The 22,136-nt window shown below is 32.1% G+C and overlaps 3 protein-coding genes across 5 annotated transcripts in view; 2 read left to right on the top strand and 1 right to left on the bottom strand.

The window, feature by feature from the left end:
* The window catches only part of LOC126828837 (uncharacterized), a 32,559-nt gene extending 24,216 nt beyond the window's left edge, over positions 1-8,343 (top strand). For all 3 annotated transcript variants that reach the window (XM_056102106.1, XM_056102107.1, XM_050558845.2), the window contains 2 exons: positions 922-1,046; positions 1,754-8,343. In XM_056102106.1, the coding sequence (XP_055958081.1) occupies positions 922-1,046; positions 1,754-2,734 (1,106 nt within the window). In that variant the 3' untranslated portion in view covers positions 2,735-8,343. The remainder of the gene's footprint in view (positions 1-921; positions 1,047-1,753) is intronic.
* An 810-nt stretch (positions 8,344-9,153) lies between these two features.
* Positions 9,154-10,965, bottom strand: LOC126827676 (dynactin subunit 4). The gene has a single exon (XM_050557126.2). The coding sequence runs from the start codon at positions 10,932-10,934 to the stop codon at positions 9,585-9,587; it is 1,350 nt and encodes a 449-aa protein (XP_050413083.1). The 5' UTR covers positions 10,935-10,965; the 3' UTR covers positions 9,154-9,584.
* Positions 10,966-12,235: 1,270 nt separating this feature from the next.
* Positions 12,236-21,600, top strand: LOC126828600 (uncharacterized). Its single transcript, XM_050558467.2, has 2 exons — positions 12,236-12,339; positions 15,290-21,600. The coding sequence occupies exon 2, from the start codon at positions 15,369-15,371 to the stop codon at positions 17,106-17,108; it is 1,740 nt and encodes a 579-aa protein (XP_050414424.2). The 5' UTR covers positions 12,236-12,339; positions 15,290-15,368; the 3' UTR covers positions 17,109-21,600.
* Positions 21,601-22,136: the final 536 nt, after the last annotated feature.

The raw sequence follows: 22,136 nt of genomic DNA on the forward strand, positions 1-22,136 counted from the left end.
TTATTAAAGTCCCCCTCTATTAGTATTAATCCTTTTTAAATTCCCTCAATATTAAACTTAACTTTGCATGTTCGCCATTGTCACGCTTCACTAGAGTGTATTTTGTATTATTGATGGTAATGGTATAATTCACTTTTCACTGATATACTTTTCACCTTTGGTTCATTTTTGTTTTCAATTTATATGTATGTAGCATATGAATATATGCAACATTGTGGAAATAACTAACCTACATGACCAATGCATACATGTACATACACAAAAAAAATAGAGACTTGCCATGTACATGTACTCCAGCATTTAGAATATGTGTAAGACAACATGTATCTTTACGTGTATCTAGTGTTCTTAATTGTCACTAGACGTCAGAATTGGTGTTTTAAATTTAATATATAATATAATGATGCATTTTTTGTCACAAAGTTTTCTGTGTGCATTTAAATACTAATTTTTTGCACTAAATCAAATTTAGTATGTTGAATATTTGTGGATGTACTTGATTTGCCTAGATTTTCATGTTCTAACACTACATTGTAACTGTGCAAACATCTGAAATTCCCACAAGATTATTTACACTGTACATGTATCTGTAGTTTCATCCATATTTCACCTCTCAACTTCGGTTATTTTCAATCATACATTATAATAAGTCAGCAGCTAGCTTCCTGTACATCTGTATACAAATTTAGCAATCCCTATCATATGTAATTACACAAATTAGAATACTGTACATGTATAGCAATTGATCAAAATTATTTGTTCAGCTCACACAACTGATCGAGAAAAAATTAATTTGTAATAACATAAAGTATGTGTATTTAATAGTACATATTTTCAACAGTTATTGGGGTACAAAACCATCTTTATTCTTGTGTGTCAAATCTTGAAAAATGAATAATTTTGTTTAATTCTGGTTTTCAGATAAACACCAACAACAGTGTGGTAATGAACGATTCAGCACCTCATCTCTGGCAATGCTGAAGAAAATATATGGAGATTTAAATAAAAAGAGAATTAAAGATTTAAAATTAGCATGTCAATGTGAGGTAAACATAATATTGTAATTAACAGACCTATTCTTCTTGTGATATTGCAGTTTAAAAATTATTTGATACTAAAATGACAAAAGATGAAAAGGTCGACAAGTATTATTTTATGGTTGAAATGTCTGCAGTGCAAGAGTTATTTCCCTTCTTAAAATGAATTTCTTGAGTTTGCTGTCAACGTAATACAATTAGCACACATGCATGTAGCTTTGTTATTACATACATGTACATGTACAAATTTACTATTGTTGGTGTGACTCTAAAAAAGCTACCAGTACCGGTATCTAAAATTTTTGACATTTTCAGGAGAGACAGAAAACTTTATGCTACAAAAATGTATGTTAGAAACCATCATTGTTTTGGAACTCAATATTTAAATGTGTTATTGAAATCTTATTTGGGAATGATGATTCGGTACCTCGTTGTTAAGCTAGAAAGATGCATTTTCCCAATGGTATCACAACAGAGCTGTGGGTTTTAATCTATTTTGCCCTGATATACTATTTTGGTAATGATATACATGTACCATCATGTAATACCATATTTTGAGTAATAGTGCTATCAAAACATGACAGCAATATGAACAAAAAGTGGTCATAATTCTAAAATAAAAAAAAAGTTCTCAAAAATACATCATACCTTTATTAAATTAAGCTTACAATATATTTATGTGTAGGCACTAACTTCAGATTTATTTTGTTCTTCAGATTGAGCTAGCAAATGGTTTAGAAAATGATTCTTATGCAGAACCAATACAGAGATTGTCTGACTTAGAATGGCTGACACATAAACATGAGAATGATTCATCTGTTGATGACTTGTTTAAAGGACAAATTGTTGAAGCTTATCACTGTTTACTGGATAATCACATATCGGTTAAAATGCAGGCATTCAATATTTTACCGGTACCTATCATAGCACCCAGTGTTACATCTGGTCTTGTTTTATTGGATGATTGTTTTACTAGTTTCTGTCATGTCGAACATTTGTTTGGACAGGATGACTTACAATGCTCTGTTTGCGTTAGCGATTCCGGAAAGAAAACACCCGGAATGATAACACGGACACAAACACTAAAAAATGCAGCAAGTACTCCACAAAATTTAGTCAAAGGTCGCCCTGACTCCGCCTTCCATTCTCCCTCCACATCACAAATGATGTCACCAATAATTGGTATAAGAGACATTGTCAATGATAGTGGTTATTATGATAATGTTTTTAAAACTTCCACACCCATTTCTGAATTGAGTAATGACAAAAAGAAAAATTCTAAAGATGTCCAAAGAAGATGTTTGTTACGTCAGTTGCCAGAATGTCTTACTATTCAACTACTGAGGTTTACGTACAATGCTCGAAGCGGACGTTCTAAGAAGATCCGAACGCCTGTCAGCATTCCACGGAAAGGTTTAGATCTAAGGTCTATAATTTATGATATGGTAACAGATCGAGAAGACATGACCGCACCATCTGGCAGCCATCTTTACGATCTCTATGGTATCTGTTTGCATCTGGGTGGCGAGAGTACAAATAACGGACATTATATTAGTTATTGTTTGAATGATAATAAAAACTGGTATCGCTTCGATGATGAAAAAGTATCGCAGGTTAATATGGCTGAAGATATTAATTCACGAGAAGTGAGAGAAAATAGTTACTTGTTATTTTATAAGCAGGTGGAACGAAACTAACAGAGAATAGAAAAGGTCAAAATTTAATCTCTTTGTTTGTAGCTAGTGACAATATTAAAAATCTGATCTCAAATACTTCAAAAGTTGCTTATGAGATGAAACAAAACATAAAGGATATTGCGTTGTGCTATATTTTATATTCATGGTCATTTCTTCATTCTTTCCTCTAATGAAAAATTGCTCTTATTGAAAATAGGCTAAAATTAGGTGGATTGATACATTTATATAATTTTGCATGTTTTAATGGCAGGTTAACATAAACATTGTTGACAGATTGTTTCATGGTGTGGCATGGCCTGTTATACTGATAAAACCACAGGGGCAGGTGGAGTTGATTTTTAACTAAATTTAATTGTTACAAGATGTTGAAATTGTTCAATTAGAAAAGAATTGTTGTCCTTGCCTAATTGAATTACAGTACATTTTGAAAAAGATTTCTTGCTAGATCAATAAGCCAAAAGTCTAGTATATTCTAATTATTTTGCAAACTTGACTATATTTCTTAAATTTGAAACATGACATTTGTTATAAATCAAGTAGCCTACTCCTGTCTTGTGTTTATTAAACAGCTTTCTAAATGTATCAGTCGACCTTGCAAGAGTTATTTCCCCCTGACCTTTCTGCCTTATTTCAATCGCTCATTTTGTTACTGATAGAGATAAGTGATCAGTGTCTTCAGTTAGGAGTGTTTCATTTTAGAGATTCGTTTACAATTCTACACAATATGAACTGTTTAATGTGGAATTTGGTGCAATCAAACACAGAATTATTGCTTACAGAATAAAAAAAAGGATGATTTCTAACAGTACTTCAATGTACATGATTTCTAACAGTACTTCAATGTATATGATTTCTAACAATACTTCAATGTACATGATTTTTAACAATACTTCAATGTACATGATTTCTAACAATACTTCAATGTACATGATTTCTAACAATACTTTAATGTACATGATTTCTAACCATTCTTCAATGTACATGATTTTTAATTGTAATTCATGGTACATGATTTAAATTGTATTTTAATGTGCATGATTCTCATCTCTCATCATATTTAAGTCATGTGTTATCATACATGTGTACATCTTAACCCTTTCACTGCCAATTACAGATTTATCTGTCCCATCGCATATTTCCATGCTGATGCTAGATTTAATAGATGAGACGAGGTAAATTGTATAAGTTACAAAATTGAGTATAATGTTATACGTGTATGTTTATATTTATTGTCATGCTCGGTACCAGTATCATATTTTTGTATTTTATTTGAAACCACAATTTGATATTTTTGATTTTATACTCTGATAACTTTACTAATAATTGATGAATAGGCATTAGTTATTTATAACTTTTCCTCTATAGATCTGAATCTTTGGTGCTTTATTTTCTTGGACAGATAGGAATGTGTGTGCATAACAAAACAAAGCTGGTTTATACGCATATATTACACTACTGTTTCATTTCATGTGTCTTTAAATCTTGGCACTGTTAAATAATTCCAGTCTTTAAGTGGCTTACTCTCGATGTGGTTTGTCATATCTTGATCAAGGAAAACCGGTCGGTCTATAGTGTGTGCAGGCCTTTAGAATTAAATTTAGAAGAAACATTTTGTTCGTTTGTATGTTCTAGTAATTGATCCTCTTTGATAATTTAATCTAAATTAGGATTAGATATTATATATTAATGTAATTTAATCACTTTCATCAAAAGATTTTAAACTAAAAAGCTTTGGTCCTGTTAAACAACATGCAGTGTATTTGTATGAGCTTTCACTGAACTCCTTCAATACCACTATACATGTAAATCGTAATGATTCATAAATTTTAACTTCAAATGTTTTATCTCTGCATTTTATAAGCAGATTTCACATGGTTTGGGCTATCATAATATATTTGAACATATTGAAATTACCTGTGTGGTAACATCAAATTAAAATATAATTTTATGTAAGATCAAAAGCAATTGTCAAAGTGATAGTGCATGTAGTATTGATGACCCCAAACTGTATTTAGTTTTGTAAATATTCTGTTATATTATTTAAAGGGGCATTATGTAAGATTTAGATAAAAAGAGCTGGCCATTCTCGCTATAATATTTCAAAAATAGATAAAGCAAAATGAATATATTGAAAATTTCATTAAAATTATGTTATTTTGGTTTTCGTTTTGACAAGATGTGTGCATTGATCGTAACCACCGTACTGGTTGTTCGAGCCTTAGTCTCGCTTCTCCATTTTTAAATTAAATCTTCAAAAGGCTGAACCGTTCTGATCTACTTAAAATCAGAGCAATCAAATGGCATCGAGAGTTGATTATGGTCTTGTTATGTTAAAAAATGTCTAATTACATAACATTTCAGACCTAAACTAAAGACCTGCAATAGCCAGATTTAGCTCTTACATAATGCCTGTTTAACAGGTTATTAGTTTTCTTAAAAAATTTTAAGAAACGCCATTTTTTCGGGATGTGTCTCACTATTCAGATGAAATAAGGTTGTGATACTTGTACTAAATTTAAGTTGCTTGGATCAACTGATGATTTTTCAGATTCTTCCTTCATTAAGGACTACTCATTTTTAATTTACTAAGCAGATGGATATTAAAAGACCTTTAAAATGTGGGATTCTATTTGGTGGGGCAGATTTTAAAAAATATTTAGCATGCTTTTTATTTTTTATTTATTTATTTTTTTTGAGTCTGTATATTTTATGGAAGCATAATGTAGATTTTGTTTGTATAGGAGTCAAAATACACCCAACACCTCAGTATTTTAAATATGCCAAGCCTTACAAATTGTCCTTTGCGGTGCTATTCATTCAAAGGAAAATTCAGCTTGTTAGTATCAGAATTACATACATGTAAGTACATATAAAAACTTGGTAGTCTATCTTATTTAGCACGTCATATTTAAAAAGCAATAAAAAGAAAATATCAAGGGCAATTTGATTGATCAGTAACCTTATTTGATCTAGAGATTCTGGAGGAATTTTGTAGGAATATTACTGACATAATTTTGAATAACATATGAAGAATAACAAAGTACACCTATTTTTTTTATTACATACGAATTTAAATATTTTGTTGACAAGTGATTATTAAATTGTGATCTGAAACCACCTGCTTAAATAACAGGAAGAGTTATGCCCCTATATTTTCTGTAAAAATGTCCAACAAGAAAAATTTTGAAATCCCAACACTGTTCTGGACACTGGTTTTAAGGAAAAGATGTCCAATGGGACGTAAAAATAATAAAATCAAATGTAAATGACATCTGATCTTAATTTGATTAATAGTGAGACACATTTTTGTTTATTATGAATTCTTAAAGGCAGCATTTAGAAATCCTCATCAAAAATAATCAATATGGTTGATATTGAAAGTTGATAATGATTTTGTTCTGTAGATAATGTAGCTCATTTTGTTAATTTTTTTTCCCCCAAAGAAAATAGTTTGAAAGTTTTAAATTAATGTTAGTTGTTTGTATTTTAATGTAATTATGATATTGCAGGATTTATTGTTATAAAATGCAATTAATGTTATAAGTTTTTTTGTTTATACATGTATGTAGATAGTTTGACTTTCTAAATTCAGGACATTTTACTTATAAACTTGATGTAAATGCTTCAAAAAATTATACTATAATAGTGCATCTTCAAAATGAAACAGAAACAAACTTTACTGAAGAGAAAATATACTTTTGACACTCACAAGCTGCAGAAATTGAACCTAACTTTTTATAGAAAAGAATACATTTGTATAGAAAAAAAATGTTTAAGGGAAAAGTTGGTTGTTTTAAGACCTGATCTTAATGCATTATTTTCTTTATAAAATATAATGGAAAACTTTTGTACATCAATCTATTAATTCTTGAGCATACGTGTGGTTACTTACCTTATGTTTAAAAAAAAGTTAGGATGCATATTTTTAGTTTATATTTAAGAGAAAGTCTGTAAAGATAAATTTTACTGATTTTTATCTGAAAGTAATTACAAATAAAATGATGATGATGACAGCATTAATGTAAATCAAAAACATTACAATATTCCATGACGATTATAGGATATTGTTGTTGTGCATTGAAATCCACCATTGCCTTTGTTTATGTTGTTGATTAAATGCCCTTTCAAGCTTGATAGATATATTAACCGTAAAGATACATTATGGGAGATTAGATAAAGAGCTAGTAAATAATGTAAAGGGAATTTGCTGAAAATTTCAGTCAAATTGATCCACCCTGAACAGAGTATTTAGCGATTGAATTTTGGGCCTAGCCTCAATCATCATTACTGAAGTCGGTACAATAAAAAACATAGTTTAGATCATCCATTTTTTGATTTAATCAGAAGCAGCATACCGGGTTCTAATCCAGTAAATATCACAGGCTAGTGATGCCATCGAGAGTTGATTATGGTCTGGATAAGTTAGTTAATGTCTAATTAATAATTTAGATAACATTTCAGGCCTTAAGAAAGACCTGCTATTGGCAGATTTAGCTCTTGCATAATGTATGTTTAAATTATAATTAGGTTATTTGTCAGACCCTGAGAACTTTTTGTGCCCTCGATATAATGGTAGTGTTTTATACCAGTACAAATGATAGCTTCATGTTCAGCTAAGTCTGTCCACTGGCATGCATGAAGTTGGATTTAACCTGACTTATTTCTGTTTATTTATCCCATGACTTGCTATCTATTTAGATAATGGTCCATAAGAGTTGTGGTTTATCAAGAATAATTAAACAAGTTATTTATTAAAAAGCATCAGTCACACACAGCTTTAGACATCGTAGCATGTGCATTTCTTCCACATTGCAAAAAGTCCTCTAGTGGCAGAGATGGAATAAGTTTGCATGGGGTCCCTAGCTGAAAATGTCACTTGGGTCCTTGTATCATCAGTGAGAAGGGGGCTTATTCTGGTCATTGTCTGTAACTCTTAACACAATTGGTATATCAATATGGTAGATAGATTTTTTAGAGGCCAGATTATATTTTAGAACTAATTTGGGGGCCCCTGGTTGAAGCCCAATCAGACCCCCCTCCCTTTAATCCAGCCCAGCCTAGTGACACCTATTTTAATATTTATGAATTGGCAAATTAGTTTCAGTTAAGGTATATCTAAAGATATGAAGTTATCAATATAACCTGGTAGTTATAGTATTGAACTGCCATGGAAATATATCTTTGAAATAAATACTTTGTTTTTATGTATCCATAGATATGACCTTAATGCTGTGAAATAATTTGGTAGATTCAGAGCTTCTATATATAAGGCTCTGGGTAGATTGGTGCTAAAAGGAGAACAATTTCACACTTTTTATATTCAACAAAATGGCGTACCGTAATTTGCATTTTCGGTTAAATAGCAGTTGTGGCGAGAATGCGGTGTCCATTTGGTCAATTTAATTTCTGATTCTACCTAACCTTAGTTATTGGGTTCCAGTTTCTCTTGTGGACCTCTCCATGATATTAATATATGTATAAGTTAATATTACAAGTAAACATATTATGTAGCCTACCAGTATATTGTTTTGTTCATCAAAATCTGTGCATTATGTTTATGAAGTCAGCTTGTATTATGTTAAGCTATAAATATATTGTACTATGATAAATCCCAGAATATTGTAGTTGTGTTTTATTTGAAAAGATTACCATATATGGTATTTGTGTACTTTTGGGTGGATGGGACGAAAATCTAACCATAATACAAACTTTGTTTCCTTCACTTTTCTTATTTTCTGAATTATGAAAATATGCCTGTAGGTTGCCAATGCCAAGCAAGAATGGAGTAATTATCAGATGTAATTTTATAGGCTTCTTGCTAGTGCAAGCATAAACAACACATACATTTTATATTGGATGATAACTTGAATATAGTTGCTTCAAGGACCATAAGAATTTTCAAGTTAACAAGGGCTATAACTGCAAAGAACTGAAACTACATGTACCTATCCGAAAATCATCTTTATATGGAGCCGTTTTAGAAACGGCTTTTAATAAGACGGATGGTTTGTTACACATATTAATAATTGTGGGTCAGGCATGGAAATGTTAATGAGACATCCCCATTAAACTGCAATGCTAACTGGACAGATAGCTGTATTATTAACAAGAAATTGTGATGTCTGGCTGAAATAACCTTTGGTGAGTACTGACCTTTAAGGAATGCCATCCATGCAAAATAAAATATAGATGCGGTCACATAAATTATTTTTTTTAGGTTTCTTACATAGTTGCTTTTGCTCAATGGCAAGCTAATGTCCCATAATCTTTTATTCAAGTGCAGTGTGGTGCAGCTGGATTCATGTTGGGATGGCAATATCTGTGAAACATACAATTGTGGGGGAAAGTCTGACCATGAAAACCAATACTGTAATTAAAATTTTGTTTTAATATCGGACAATGAAAACCAATAGTTCAGATTTGTTTTAATGTCTCTTTAATTCAAAGCTGAGATATTCAATAACAGTTCTCCATATACTTGTACAATGTCACAAGAGCAAATTTACATACACTGTTACACTAGCATGTGTTGAGTATTGACACTACATAATTACATAAATAAATAATCAATCTTGAGTAGAACACATACCAATTAGTAAAATAGCACATTGATGGCATTTTAATATTGTGATAGATATAACAAGCTGTAGACAAAGAGAATCTGTGAGTGATGTAAGCCCACATGTATAATAAGCTATAAATAAAAAAAAATGCTGTTCCTTTCCCGTAAAGTTTATCAAATGATTCCAGTCTCCACAAACAAAATAATAATTTAATTTACTGACTATTCGAAATATCTATTCCATATCCCCTCTTAGATCAAATAGAATATGAACCATAATGTATTCACTTAACCTTCTCTGCTTATTGTGCCTAATTTGATAAAAACTTTTTGTTCAATCCAAACGACTGGAGGTTCGGTATCTTCTGTACCAACAGTAGCTGTTGTATTTCGATATTCATGTTGCATTGTTAATGACACTATAACATCGCCTTGTTCAACTTCAGGTGTAACTTTGACAAATACCCCAACTTTATTGAGATTTCTAAATGCTATTGAACTTGAATCGTCATTAAAATCTTGCTTAACAGGATTATCATCATAACCAGCCAAATCATTTCTCTTAGCTAATATCATCTCCTTCTTGGGTAATTCAATCTTGGCTGTTGTTAAACCAGACTCATCATCCATAGCTAACAGTTTAACAATTGTGTCAAAGGTTTGTGGATTGTTTAATGTCAATACAGCTCTGGTTTCCTTGTTGGGAAGAAAAACTGCAGGACCACCAATTCTAATTTCAGGAATATGGTTCAAAGCTATCAACTGGATTTTAAATTTAATAGACAATGGATTGAAGTCTGGTTTACTTAAATTATGTTCGCATTCTTTACATCGTAATGATTTACGAATCAATAAATGTTTATGTTGTGGGAACATATCTTGGGCTTTAGCTGGTTGAAACTCTGGAGTTGATAATCTTTGTTCCATACATGTCATCTTGGATAATTCTAACGGTTTGGTAAATATGTCATCTGGTAAAGGTGCAAAATCCACGACTTTTTTTCCTGGTTCTAATTCACTAACAGCTTCTTCGTTATCCTTTACACTTAATGATGAGATTGATGAAAGAGTCTTCTTTCTAGCAGCAGCGACAGATGTCAGACCATATTTGTCAGTATAATACATATGACTCCGCCTTTTCACATACTTTTTTCTTTCCTTTTCAGCTTTTTCTTTCTGCGCCAGCTTACGATAATATTCCAGTAAATTATTGATCCTTTTGGCATGTTCATTTTCTTGATCTTGCCAAGCACCGCTTGCCACGGATTGATCTTCTATGTTGACATCTCTGGTAGTCCATCGACAGAAACTACAGGCCATGTAATACATTTTCTTGGAAATTGTTTTAGTGGCATCTTCTGGATCAGGCAATGTCAGATTACTAGCTCTAGTCATCAGTGTATGGCCACATCCAGGGCAGTCATAGCAGCTCCCACATCTATTTTTTCTCAGTTTGGCTTCAGATGTTGGCATATTCTCTAAGCAGTTAGGGCAATAAGGGGTGTCAACCTCATGTTGAACACAGTCTGAACATCTTAGTTTTAGACAGTGCCTGCATAAATATAATCGGCACACCGGTAAATGTTTGGAACACGAACAAACATATTTCACCAACTTTACATCCAAGTAAGTAGCCATGTTTGAGACAGAATGACGTCATGTTCCAGTTTGTCACGTGACCATACTTTCCTCTCCGGTAGGCTGTATTATATTATACAAATCAACCTAACTTCTTCATAATTTAAAGAGCATAATATAACATCTTGTAAATATAAAATTGTTTGACTGCAGAATTTAGCTTCATGGCTGTCTGTAAATAATACATTTTAGAATTTAGGTATTAGACTAAAGTATCTGCATCTATCATTCGAAATTTGATTCCAATAAGAACCTATCAGTCACTCATCTATGTTGATTCCTATCTGGGTAATGCAAAAGCCTTCTTATAATCTGTGTAAGATGACTAACCTTTAATAAGTTCAAATTACACGGCGTTAATCGTTGGCATCGATAGCACGTGCATTGTTTACATATAAGACCACCATAGAGATATTGTCAATATAATACACCTCCATGCATAAGACATATAACGTAAACCGGTCTGGGTAGAATGTTGCCTTTTTTTTACTCTTTTTAAGACTTAATCTACTAGGCCTAATTTATGTACCGGTACGGTACAATTCAGATGTATAATATGTAGGCCAGGCTACTTCAAAGACCTTTATTTATTTGTCTAGTACTTAAAATAAATGTTATAGAATTTAATTTGCAGAAGGAAAAGGGTTAATATTGTGAGCTATGACAAGGATTGTATTAGCGACGGGAAGCTATTTTTAAATATTATTTTCTTCTTCAGAAGTTTGTTATTTTCTGAGAGCTGTACATTTCAGAATTGTAACAACACCAAGTTTATGAAAATCGGAGAAGAATTGACTAAGTTACTGCCCATTTAGTAACGCGAACTGGCACCACTTGTTCGCGAAATTGGCCATTTTGCTTCAATTTTCAACCCCGCTTCACATCTCAGAAACCAAAATAAAGCTTATTTAGGCACCAACACAATCATGCATACACATTACACATAGCTCGAGAAGTTTATTTTCTAATGTTTGCAATAACCGTACAGAAGATTAAATAACTACGCAAACTTGATGTATCAAAAGGTTTTTTTTAATCATGTATTATATTTATTGATTTATTTTTATGATTTATTTAATTATTTTTTATTTTTATTTGGTCATTATTACTATTGGCGGTCGCTTTAAATCCGACCAACTTATCCAGTATTGTTTCCATTGATGATGTGAGACCATTCTTCTTTGCCGGAGGTGCAGTGTCGAGTGTATAACATAATACGCCACCTCGTTCTCGGTAATCTCGGCCATCCAGACCGATATTTATGCAGACATGTGTATCTGGAAAAATTTGACTATCGCCGTGTCTGATCGGAAGCTGAGGTGTGTGCGCGAGAGAAATTTCGGGTAAATCTCTCCAAGATGGCATCTTTCGTTTAGCTCTGTGTTTTTCGGAAGCGTTTAGCTAGGTAAGAGTTAACAAGATTTACAAATAATATAGTTCTATGTCTGTTTGAATATCAGAATTAAATTTATTTACTTCTACTTGCATTGCCGTAGTAACGCAATGTCAAGCGAAAGAGAGGTGTTTCTAAAACTCAATATGAATGGATGTAATCTTCTTTGGCTGGAATGTTGAGTGTAGCAGGCAAACTCCACCACGTTTCAAGTTGTGGAATGTCTAAAGCACGAGCCTGTAGGTAACTGCAAGAGGTCTTAATTCGCGTGATAGCCAATTCCACTCCAGCAATAGAATTTGGCTATTGCAAAGTGTCGGAAAGTTGTTGTTTGCGTTGCCGTTATCGTATGCATGAAAGTGTACCCAGTGCGTGACTGGAACTGGTGGCGCTTATATATTTAACGCCTGATTTATCCATTTTCAATAAAATAAAAATCAATACGTCCTAGACTACATGTTTGAAATTTTTTATTTTAAAGAAATTCAGTGTGAAATTTTATAATTTAAGAAAAGACTGCTACATTTTAGACCTGACATTGAGATTTACATTAAAGCCAAAGATGTGTAAACTTTTTCTTGTGAGAAATGATATAGAATGATTCTATCATTTCTCACAAGAAAAAGTTTACACATCTTTGGCTTAATGTAAATCTCAGAATTGCAACTTGCTCGTTCTTTGGGATGCTACTGCTATATTATACTATTACTATTTCAACTCGTTAATTTCAATGATTTAGATTTAACTCAATTTTCACTGCTTGAAATTATAATTTTTAGTAACTAAATAACAACAATAATATTCATGCACCTTAAAGGATTTATTAACCACATAAGCCTACTTACATGTAGAAGTTATATTCCAAAACTGTCAGTTTTAACCGAACTGGTACTACAAGAAAATTTCAATAAGAGATATGAAAATCAATGAGATCTAAGTTGTACTGTATTGAAAGATTTGGGTGGATTTTGTAAACCATACATGTACTTACTGGAACTCTCAAGCAGATAAAAATTACATTGGATTTGATGTTATTATAGACAGTACTGTAAATATACATGTACATGATCACTACATGTACCAATGATTTCATCAGAATTATGTATTGTCAGATTTTGTGGAAAATTTGTATTCCATACCCAAGGCAAAGGCGTAAAGAATGTCTATTGGAAATTTGAATGTCAAAGTAAAATTTATGTGTTTATAATATTTTGGTAAAAATACTTAATAAAAAGCCTCACTCTGAGTGAATAGGCCCAAACCATAAATAAATACCTTAAAGACATTCAGTATTTATGAAATGACTAGTCAAGCAGATAATTCTTAAGGCTTAGAATACAATATGGTTATGAAGGCTGTAAAACTACATACATGTACATAGATTTAGATGGTCACCTTGATTCATACAGCATAATAAAAACACAAACGGTAAGCTTACCTCAAGGGCTTTTATTAAAAATGTAGGTTAAAATTTTAGGCCCCCCCACCCCCACAAATGAATGAACCTTAATTTTCATTAAATGATTTGAAAGTAATGTACATGTAGGTTAAAGTGAAGAATTAATTATTTTGACAAGACTGTGAAGAGGGATGTTGAATTTTTTATGACCATGAACATTAATTAATGACCTTAACCTTTATTTTTTCTTGTCTTATGTTTCCTAATCTACTTTAAAAAGATGATAATGGGTTAATCTGGTGTTTAACTCCCACTGTGTAATCTTATTAAATAAATTGTTTCAGACATTTTAAATGTTTTCTTGTATTAAGGTTAATTAGAAAATGTAAGCTTACTACATGTACTTTACATATCAGTTGTAGGCCATGAACTTTTTATTCCAAAATAAACAAAAGTGGTATTGTTCGTTTTACTAGAAAATTAGTAACAATACAGAATTTATATTAGTTTTGAAGCACTGGCCTCAGATAGACTATTTAACTTTATTCAAAACTGCTGGAGGGAATGTAAAATGTGACACCGGTGGAATAAAGCTAGACCTCTGCCTTCTTTATGGTACATTTACCAGTACACACTTGGACATGATTATCATATACATAGAGTAATACATAGCTATAGTGTATAGATTTAATCTCTGACAGATATCATTGAAGTAATACATGATAATATTATATAATGGTAGGGTTATTATGGTAATCATGTCATTTACTATTTAACAGCTATGATTACAGTTAACCTTCATGTTTATAGATACTGTATAAGAATTATGGAGGGCTATTGAGCTAATGAGGGAATAAATTAATAATGATCATAGTTCGTTTGTATATAGAATCAGAGAATATTTATGACTGAATCAGGAGTAAATGCCCCCACATTGTTCATTAATAAGAGTTTGTCCATATATACATGATAATACATGTACATGTACAATCCTAAAATTCCTGATCTTTAATTTAATTGAATTCCCAACTCTGGCATTGATATTGGTTGTGTTTTAACTCCGTATGACAGGTTGCTGTAGGATGGTTGTTTTTTAGTTTCATGTTTGTCTATATTGGCTTTAGTCCAAATGCTTGAGCTTAACATGAATATAAAACCAATTGCTATTTTATATGCATTTTGTGTTACAGTACATAAATATTGTAACTTGTATGGTTATAGTTACACATACATTGTATCAAGTTAAACATTATAAATGAAAGTCCTATTACCCTTGTCATAAAATGTTTTACTTGTCAAAAGTTACCTCCATATACTAATTTTTGGATATGGCGACCTTTCAGGGCAGAGATCTATTCTCGAAGTACATGTAGATAGTTCTCTGTGTGCAGACTGAAGTTACCTCCTGACATTTTTTCTTGATCTGCTATCAAGATTTGATAACATTTAAACCTGAGGAATTAATTTGTTGAGAAAAAGAAAAGACTTTTGACTATTTGTACATTGTTACTTGTACCATCCTCTATGAGACAGTTATGACAATTTATTATTCTGTCTTTTCAGATTCAAGCAAACAGTTCCAAATAAATTTTGAGGTTAACTTCAGAGTTCGGAAAAAGAAACATCCTGCTATTTCGCCAAAATGGCCGACGACCCGGGTCATAAGGTCATGCTGTACTTTCTAGAGGTACTTATGTACAGTAATGTACCTCTCACAATCAGCCAGCTGGCAGGACGTTTCGGAGGACGCAGCTTCACACCTGAAATGCGAACAGCCGCTGGTGGAAATGAAGCTGGACTCAAGAAGTTTCTATTAAAATATCCGTCACTATTTACAGTAAACGGAAACCTCGTCAGTCTAAACGATGGAACTGCCTCTCTTGGGGGGAACTTTCGAGAAAGCAGCCCAGCCTCCTCCTCAGGCTTCAGCCAATCAGAGGTTTCAGTAGAAACTGAAGCTGTCCAATTTTTTCGAGGTCGGATTGTCAAACGAGAAGAGACATGGGTTCCGATAAAGAGTCTCGCGGGGCATCTTTCACAAGCACCTGCTGAAATACGCGAGTGTGTTGGTCCACAAAATGAATTTCGTGAGTGGTTACTTAGGCATCCTTTAATTTTTGACGTGAAAGAAGACTTGGTGAGCCTAAAGGATAACATAACATACAGTGCTGTGAACCCTAATGCTGAACCAATCGAAAATTTAAAGATGCCCTCGACTCGACCAGATGTACTCCTACAATCGTACACACCTAAAATAAAACGAAGACCCAAGTCTCTTGACGTTGTAGAATATAATAGACAACAATCGGTTACTAAACCTGCAACTTCTGGTGCTAAATCTGGTCCTATCACAATGACAGCTAATGAATATAAAGCCGTCATGTTTGTGAAGAGTATTTTAGAAAAGAAAGGTGAAATGCGTATTTCTAATCTTTCAACACACATCAATCAAGCACCAGAAAGTTTACGCAACACAATAGGTTGGAACAAAAATGACATCACCACATTTATAGTCAATCATCAGAATATTTTCACCATTAGTGGTGAAGATCTTGTTTCAGCCAATCACAATACACGATTGAATGTCATTATAACTGGAAGCCGACCCCAGGCTTCGAACCGACCTACCGTTCAGGGTCGGAAAGGCAAGATTTATCATGTTGCCAAATTATGGGGCATAATCGACTTGGGCAAGCACGAACATGTATTTATCGATAGAACTATATTTGGTAAAAGTATTGATGATCTGAGTAAAGTTTTGAAAATTGGAGAAATGGTGTGTTTCGATGCGATACCTGCTCCTAAAGGCAGTCGTGCAAAGTGGCGTGCAATCAAAGTTTGGAAGGAGAACGAATCAATTGAAGATCTTTTGGATAAGATAGCTGCAAAGTTAGAACTTCCGATGGATGGTGTCAAACAACCGTTGTCACCTGTATCTAATATCGATGAAGAGATGCAGAAATTTATGCCTGAATTAAACGATGCTGCTGGAACTCCGTTGGATGTAAGTGGAATAAAATACGCTTTTTCTGATGCTGCTCCAAGTGCAGCTGGTGTGGTTCCAGTGTGGAATTTCAAACATGTTGAACTTGAAGGATTGCAGGACGTGGATGACATGCATTTCAGCGATGAGGAGGATAACAAACCGCAATTAAGCATGGTAGCAGAGCGTTATTTTATGAATCGCTCTGTTCTTGGTGATAATCAACAGGAAATAACCATAAAAACTGATGGAGAGCAAAGAAAGGCAACAATGACAAATGGGACAGCCGATTCCCCTAAAGCTGCCAACAAAGGTCAGAGGAAGATGATAGATGTAAGCTGTCAGACGATAACGACAGGGGACGTCCTCGCAACTCAGCTCTTCCATGAAAATATTTAACTTACAACAAATAAAATATGTGATACATTATATTATTATAAATAAACAACTTTTATTTATTCTATTCAAATAAAAACTATTTATTCAAATATTTCAAGTGACATGTTTAATCTGTCTTATTTTATTTTGTATCAACATGTATTCATGTATAAAAATAACTGATTTAGTGGTTTTAGAGTTTTTGTTAATAATAATGGAATTGTATTTAGAATGAATTTTATCGAGTCATTTATTTGGTATCTTATATTTTAACTAACCAATTTCTATTTAATTTTATGTTTTGTCCAAGAAATTTAAATTTCTTCCATGATTTCTCCTCCTAATCTTGATATTGACAAACTGAAATGAATGAATTTCGTTATAAATATTTAATGACTGGAGGTTTTAGTTATTACACGTAATTGCCCCTTCATGTATTTAGCTAGTTGATTGTATTTTGATCTCAAACTGACAAATAAGGCTCCAATTTCTACAGTAATATACATAATATATTTACAATCTATAAAAATTTACCCATATATAAATTTTGTTAGGAGGAGAAATCAAACAGGATAATCTGAATTTTTGAGCATTTTGAGAATTATATTACATGTATATTCAAGTGTATAACAACAGGGTTTTGTGTTTTGTTTGTTTTTGACTGAATGACAACACTGTAAATACATGTATCGACGATGGCCGTAGAGCCTCATCTCATACATGTAGATCATTTAATATATTCCCATACAAATTAACAAGGAACTCCAAATTAAGTAGTTTTCTACTGAAAGTCAAACAAAAGGTGACAAAATTAGAAATGGATTGAATGAATATTTTTAGTTTTGACACAAATGATTGAAGATCTTTGAGAATTGTTTTAGTTTTAATATTTTGTATAAGTTTTCTCTTCATGTGGGAAAAATTGTGTTTTCAACATAAAAACTCAGGATTGTTATTAGTAAGAAATGTTAAAATGAAATATTTTTGACTGTTAACCTTGTACTCACACGAATTGCGATGTACGACTGTTTACTATAGATCTTTATATTGTAGCTGCAGCTGTATGAATATGTGTCACTTGCATGCACTATAGTGTATACATAAATACATCTGTGTTAGAAATAGAACAAATAAAAACTTTTCTAAAAAAAATGAGAACAAAAGAAAGACAAAATCTGTATGGATAATTAAAATTCTGTTTTCTAACCTGGATTTCGAAGAATTTTAGTAATTCATGCAAGTTTTTGTTTTTTTATCTGTACTGTACAGTATGTATCGGTAATTAACTAGGAATTGCATAATAATAATGTACAGCTATTTTCGACAGCTCAAAATATTGTTTTTGCTGAAAAATTTCAACTGTAAATAGTTATATTTACTGTTTCCATGTTTTACCAAATAATCCTTCATGTTCTAGTTCGTTATAAATGTAAACAAAAAAAATAACACCTAGACTTTCTAATTTGTGTCAATATTTTCATTGCATAGCCTTTATATTGAGGTCAGGATATTTAAAACTTTATTTATCCTGATTTGCAAACATGTAGAGATTAAACTGATTATATGCATGTATTATCAAGTGAAAGTATTTTTACGTGAATATCTAGGCAGTTTACAGAAATTGAACAATCTGAGGATTAATTGGTTAAATATGGTATTTCGTTATATATCCTGCGGGTATGTTTTCATCATCAAACATCAACTGTGGAAACAATTTCTTATCAGAGCAGCAATTAGAACTTGTCAATTACGATAAAGAAATTGAAATAGGCAGTAGATTTGAGATATTTGTGAAAACAAAATTGATCTAATCTATTCTATAATGTGCAATATTTTATTCTTAGATATTTTTAAAAAGTTATTAATACTTAGAAGTCAATTGAGGCCGGTGCTTTGTTCTCCTTTTGTCGGCTCACATTATCTCAGTTTATTGTTTTTCGATGCTTGAGAAGTTACATTATGAACAATGATTACTAGTACTGGTATGGTTTAGATTTTTTGATACATGTAGGAAAACTTGAATTACTCAAGTTGGTTTGATACTGTCTTGTTTTTTTATCATTAGGATTTCTGTAAAATATGAAATGATTGTACTATGACTTCAAACCCCTTTTGATTCTCTCCTCAAGTTAATGTTACATATATATGTTCCTAATATAAGGACAATTATTAGACATGCAATAACTCCATGTTTAACAGGAATCCAATGTAAACCATTTATTTACAGAATCTCTCAGCTGTCATATGCATGTAATTAGCCTAGACTGCCTCAATTGAACTTATCTTTTTTTTTAGCTATAAAGTTTATTTTAAATAGTAAATTCCTTAAATGGCATTTAGTAATTGGAACATAATCAAATAACACACTATTTATGGATAACAATTACTGTGGTTTATTTCACTGCGACGTTTCAACAAGATTTCACAAGTCGTTATCAAGCATATAACACAAATGACACTCCATGTTTAACAGGAATCCAATGTAAACCATTTATTTACAGAATCTCTCAGCTGTCATATGCATGTAATTAGCCTAGACTGCCTCAATTGAACTTATCTTTTTTTTTAGCTATAAAGTTTATTTTAAATAGTAAACTATATAAAAATAACTTGTTAATCATGTTATGTGTATATCTGCTTCTAGATTATATTCTTTCTTCATTGAACAAAAATATGTTCTTTTATCAACATTTTGAGATCATAGAATTGTCTTCCATATGTTTATACTCATCAGGAACTTTTAGATTCTGCTTTTAGAACACTTTTGCTTTATTTTGATTTAACAGGTTCCTGAACTACTCGCTAAAAATGAAATGTACATTATTTTTTTATTGTTGGTAGTTTTCATTTTTTATATTTAATTTATATTTTAAAAAAATACCCTTTTCGTTTGTGGGATATTATTTGGCCTGGGTCTTTGTGGTATTTTGTTTCCTATTTTGTTGGAAACATGGTGACATCTTGGCAATAAATTTAAGTATTTTCAAATTGGACATATACCAAAAGAAATTGGCTTTGTAATGATTGATATTTTTTTTTGTCCCCCGCCTTTCGAAGAAAGCAGGGGACTATTAAAATGGGTTCGTCCGTCTGTCTGTCTGTCGGTCCGTCTGTCTGTCCGTCACACTTTTTGGGACACAATAACTCTCTTCCTAATTGAGCTAGAATGTTCAAACTTGGTGTATGTGTTTATTAGGTCAATGCCTTGATGGAGTTCGAAGATGAGCATTTTCCGCTTAGGGTAAGCAGAGATAAGCAATTTGATTGGTTGATGCTTTGGGACACGATAACTCTCTTCCTAATTGGGCTAGAATGTTCAAACTTGGTGTATGTGTTGATTAGGTCAATGCCTTGATGGAGTTCGAAGATGAGCATTTTCCGCTTAGGGTAAGCAGAGATAAGCAATTTGATTGGTTGATGCTTTGGGACACGATAACTTTTAATTGAGCTAGAATGTTCAAACTTGGTGTGTGTGTTTATGAGGTCAATGCCTTGATGGAGTTCGAAGATGAGCATTTTCCGCTTAGGGTAAGCAGAGATAAGCAATTTGATTGGTTGATACTTTGGGGCACGATAACTCTCTTCCTAATTGAGCTAGAATGTTCAAACTTGGTGTATGTGTTGATTAGGTCAATGCCTTGATGGAGTTCGAAGATGAGCATTTTCCGCTTAGGGTAAGCAGAGATAAGCAATTTGATTGGTTGATGCTTTGGGACACGATAACTTTAGTTCTAATTAAGTGAGATTGATGAAACTTGGTGTATAGTTTCATTACAGTAATACCTTGACTAAGTTTGATAATGAGCATTTTCTGCTCAGGGTAAGCAGAGCGATACGCAATTTGATTTTTATATGTGTCCTCTAATTATTTTCCTATTTCGGCGGGGGACATCAGCCTCACTGTTGGCTTGTTTATTATTATTCCAGATTAATTTATGAACTTTGATTACAAATAATATTATTCTAGTAGATTAATTTAAAATTTAATGAATTTATCATACAAATCCTAAATCATTTTATACTTCAAGTATTTTCTAAGAATTATGTTTAAAGAGAGGATTGTTTTTCTTGCATGTTTTCACTTTTATGCATCAAGTTATTTTTTTGTTCTATAATAAACATATTTATCAATGGTTAGTTCTATGATGTAGATACTGCATTTAGTTAAAAGTTGTCTAGAAAATAACTCATAGAATTTGTACAATTTAAATTCTATTTATTTTTAAAAAATGAAAAAAGTTGATAAAAATTAGATTTGTGCGAGAGTGTCTTTGTTCTGTTAACACACCTGATTAAAGTGGTGTGTTTACTTTGTTGAAATATTCATCATGAATGAATAATTCTTTTTGTAAAATAATATATCTGTGCCATGGATGCAATTGTGATGTAAATGTATGTTTTTAAGCCTTTGTTGGCCTAGAGAAAAATGCTATTTTACATTGTAACGGCCTGCTATTGTATGCAATTAAGTCCAATACTAAATCTTATAATAAAATATATTAAATGAATGAAATTGGTTAGCTTCAGTTTGTGATGAATTTTAAAATTAATTTGCTGTCACCCCTGTTTGTACAGGTTACAATTATGATCAACAAAGAATCCTGAATCCTGTATTGATATGCAACATTTTTCAATCCTCCAGACTTATGTCCTTTTGTTATGAAATTTTGTTAGGTCCACAGTGCACTATAGGCTACATTATGGACCTGTAATGGTTATCTATTCCAATTTGTTAACACCAATTAGACAATCGTATGATTACCGGTAAGATGAAATCTCCCTGTACCGAATCATCCGGTAATTTTTTTTCTATTTTAAGCTATGACATACTTTTACTAATCCAAAGGCGCACCTATGGGGCTATCTGTTCTGATTTGATTTGAAAATGAAATGAAAAGATGAGATGGTTTATGGCATCAACCAGGCCATATTGCACGAAACATCGCAACAATACATTGATACACATAAATAAAAATAAATATCACAGGTAGCCATAATTAAAAGCAAATAAATATCACATTTGTTTTATTTATAATATAAAAAAAAAAG

Source organism: Patella vulgata, chromosome 7, assembly GCF_932274485.2.
Source record: "Patella vulgata chromosome 7, xgPatVulg1.2, whole genome shotgun sequence".
Taxonomy (NCBI): domain Eukaryota; kingdom Metazoa; phylum Mollusca; class Gastropoda; family Patellidae; genus Patella; species Patella vulgata.

What these genes read in the sequence shown, in the direction of transcription:
- LOC126827676 (XM_050557126.2), bottom strand. Translation starts at nt 10,934, where the DNA reads ATGGCTACTTACTTGGATGTAAAGTTGGTGAAATATGTTTGTTCGTGT.
- LOC126828600 (XM_050558467.2), top strand. Translation starts at nt 15,369, where the DNA reads ATGGCCGACGACCCGGGTCATAAGGTCATGCTGTACTTTCTAGAGGTA.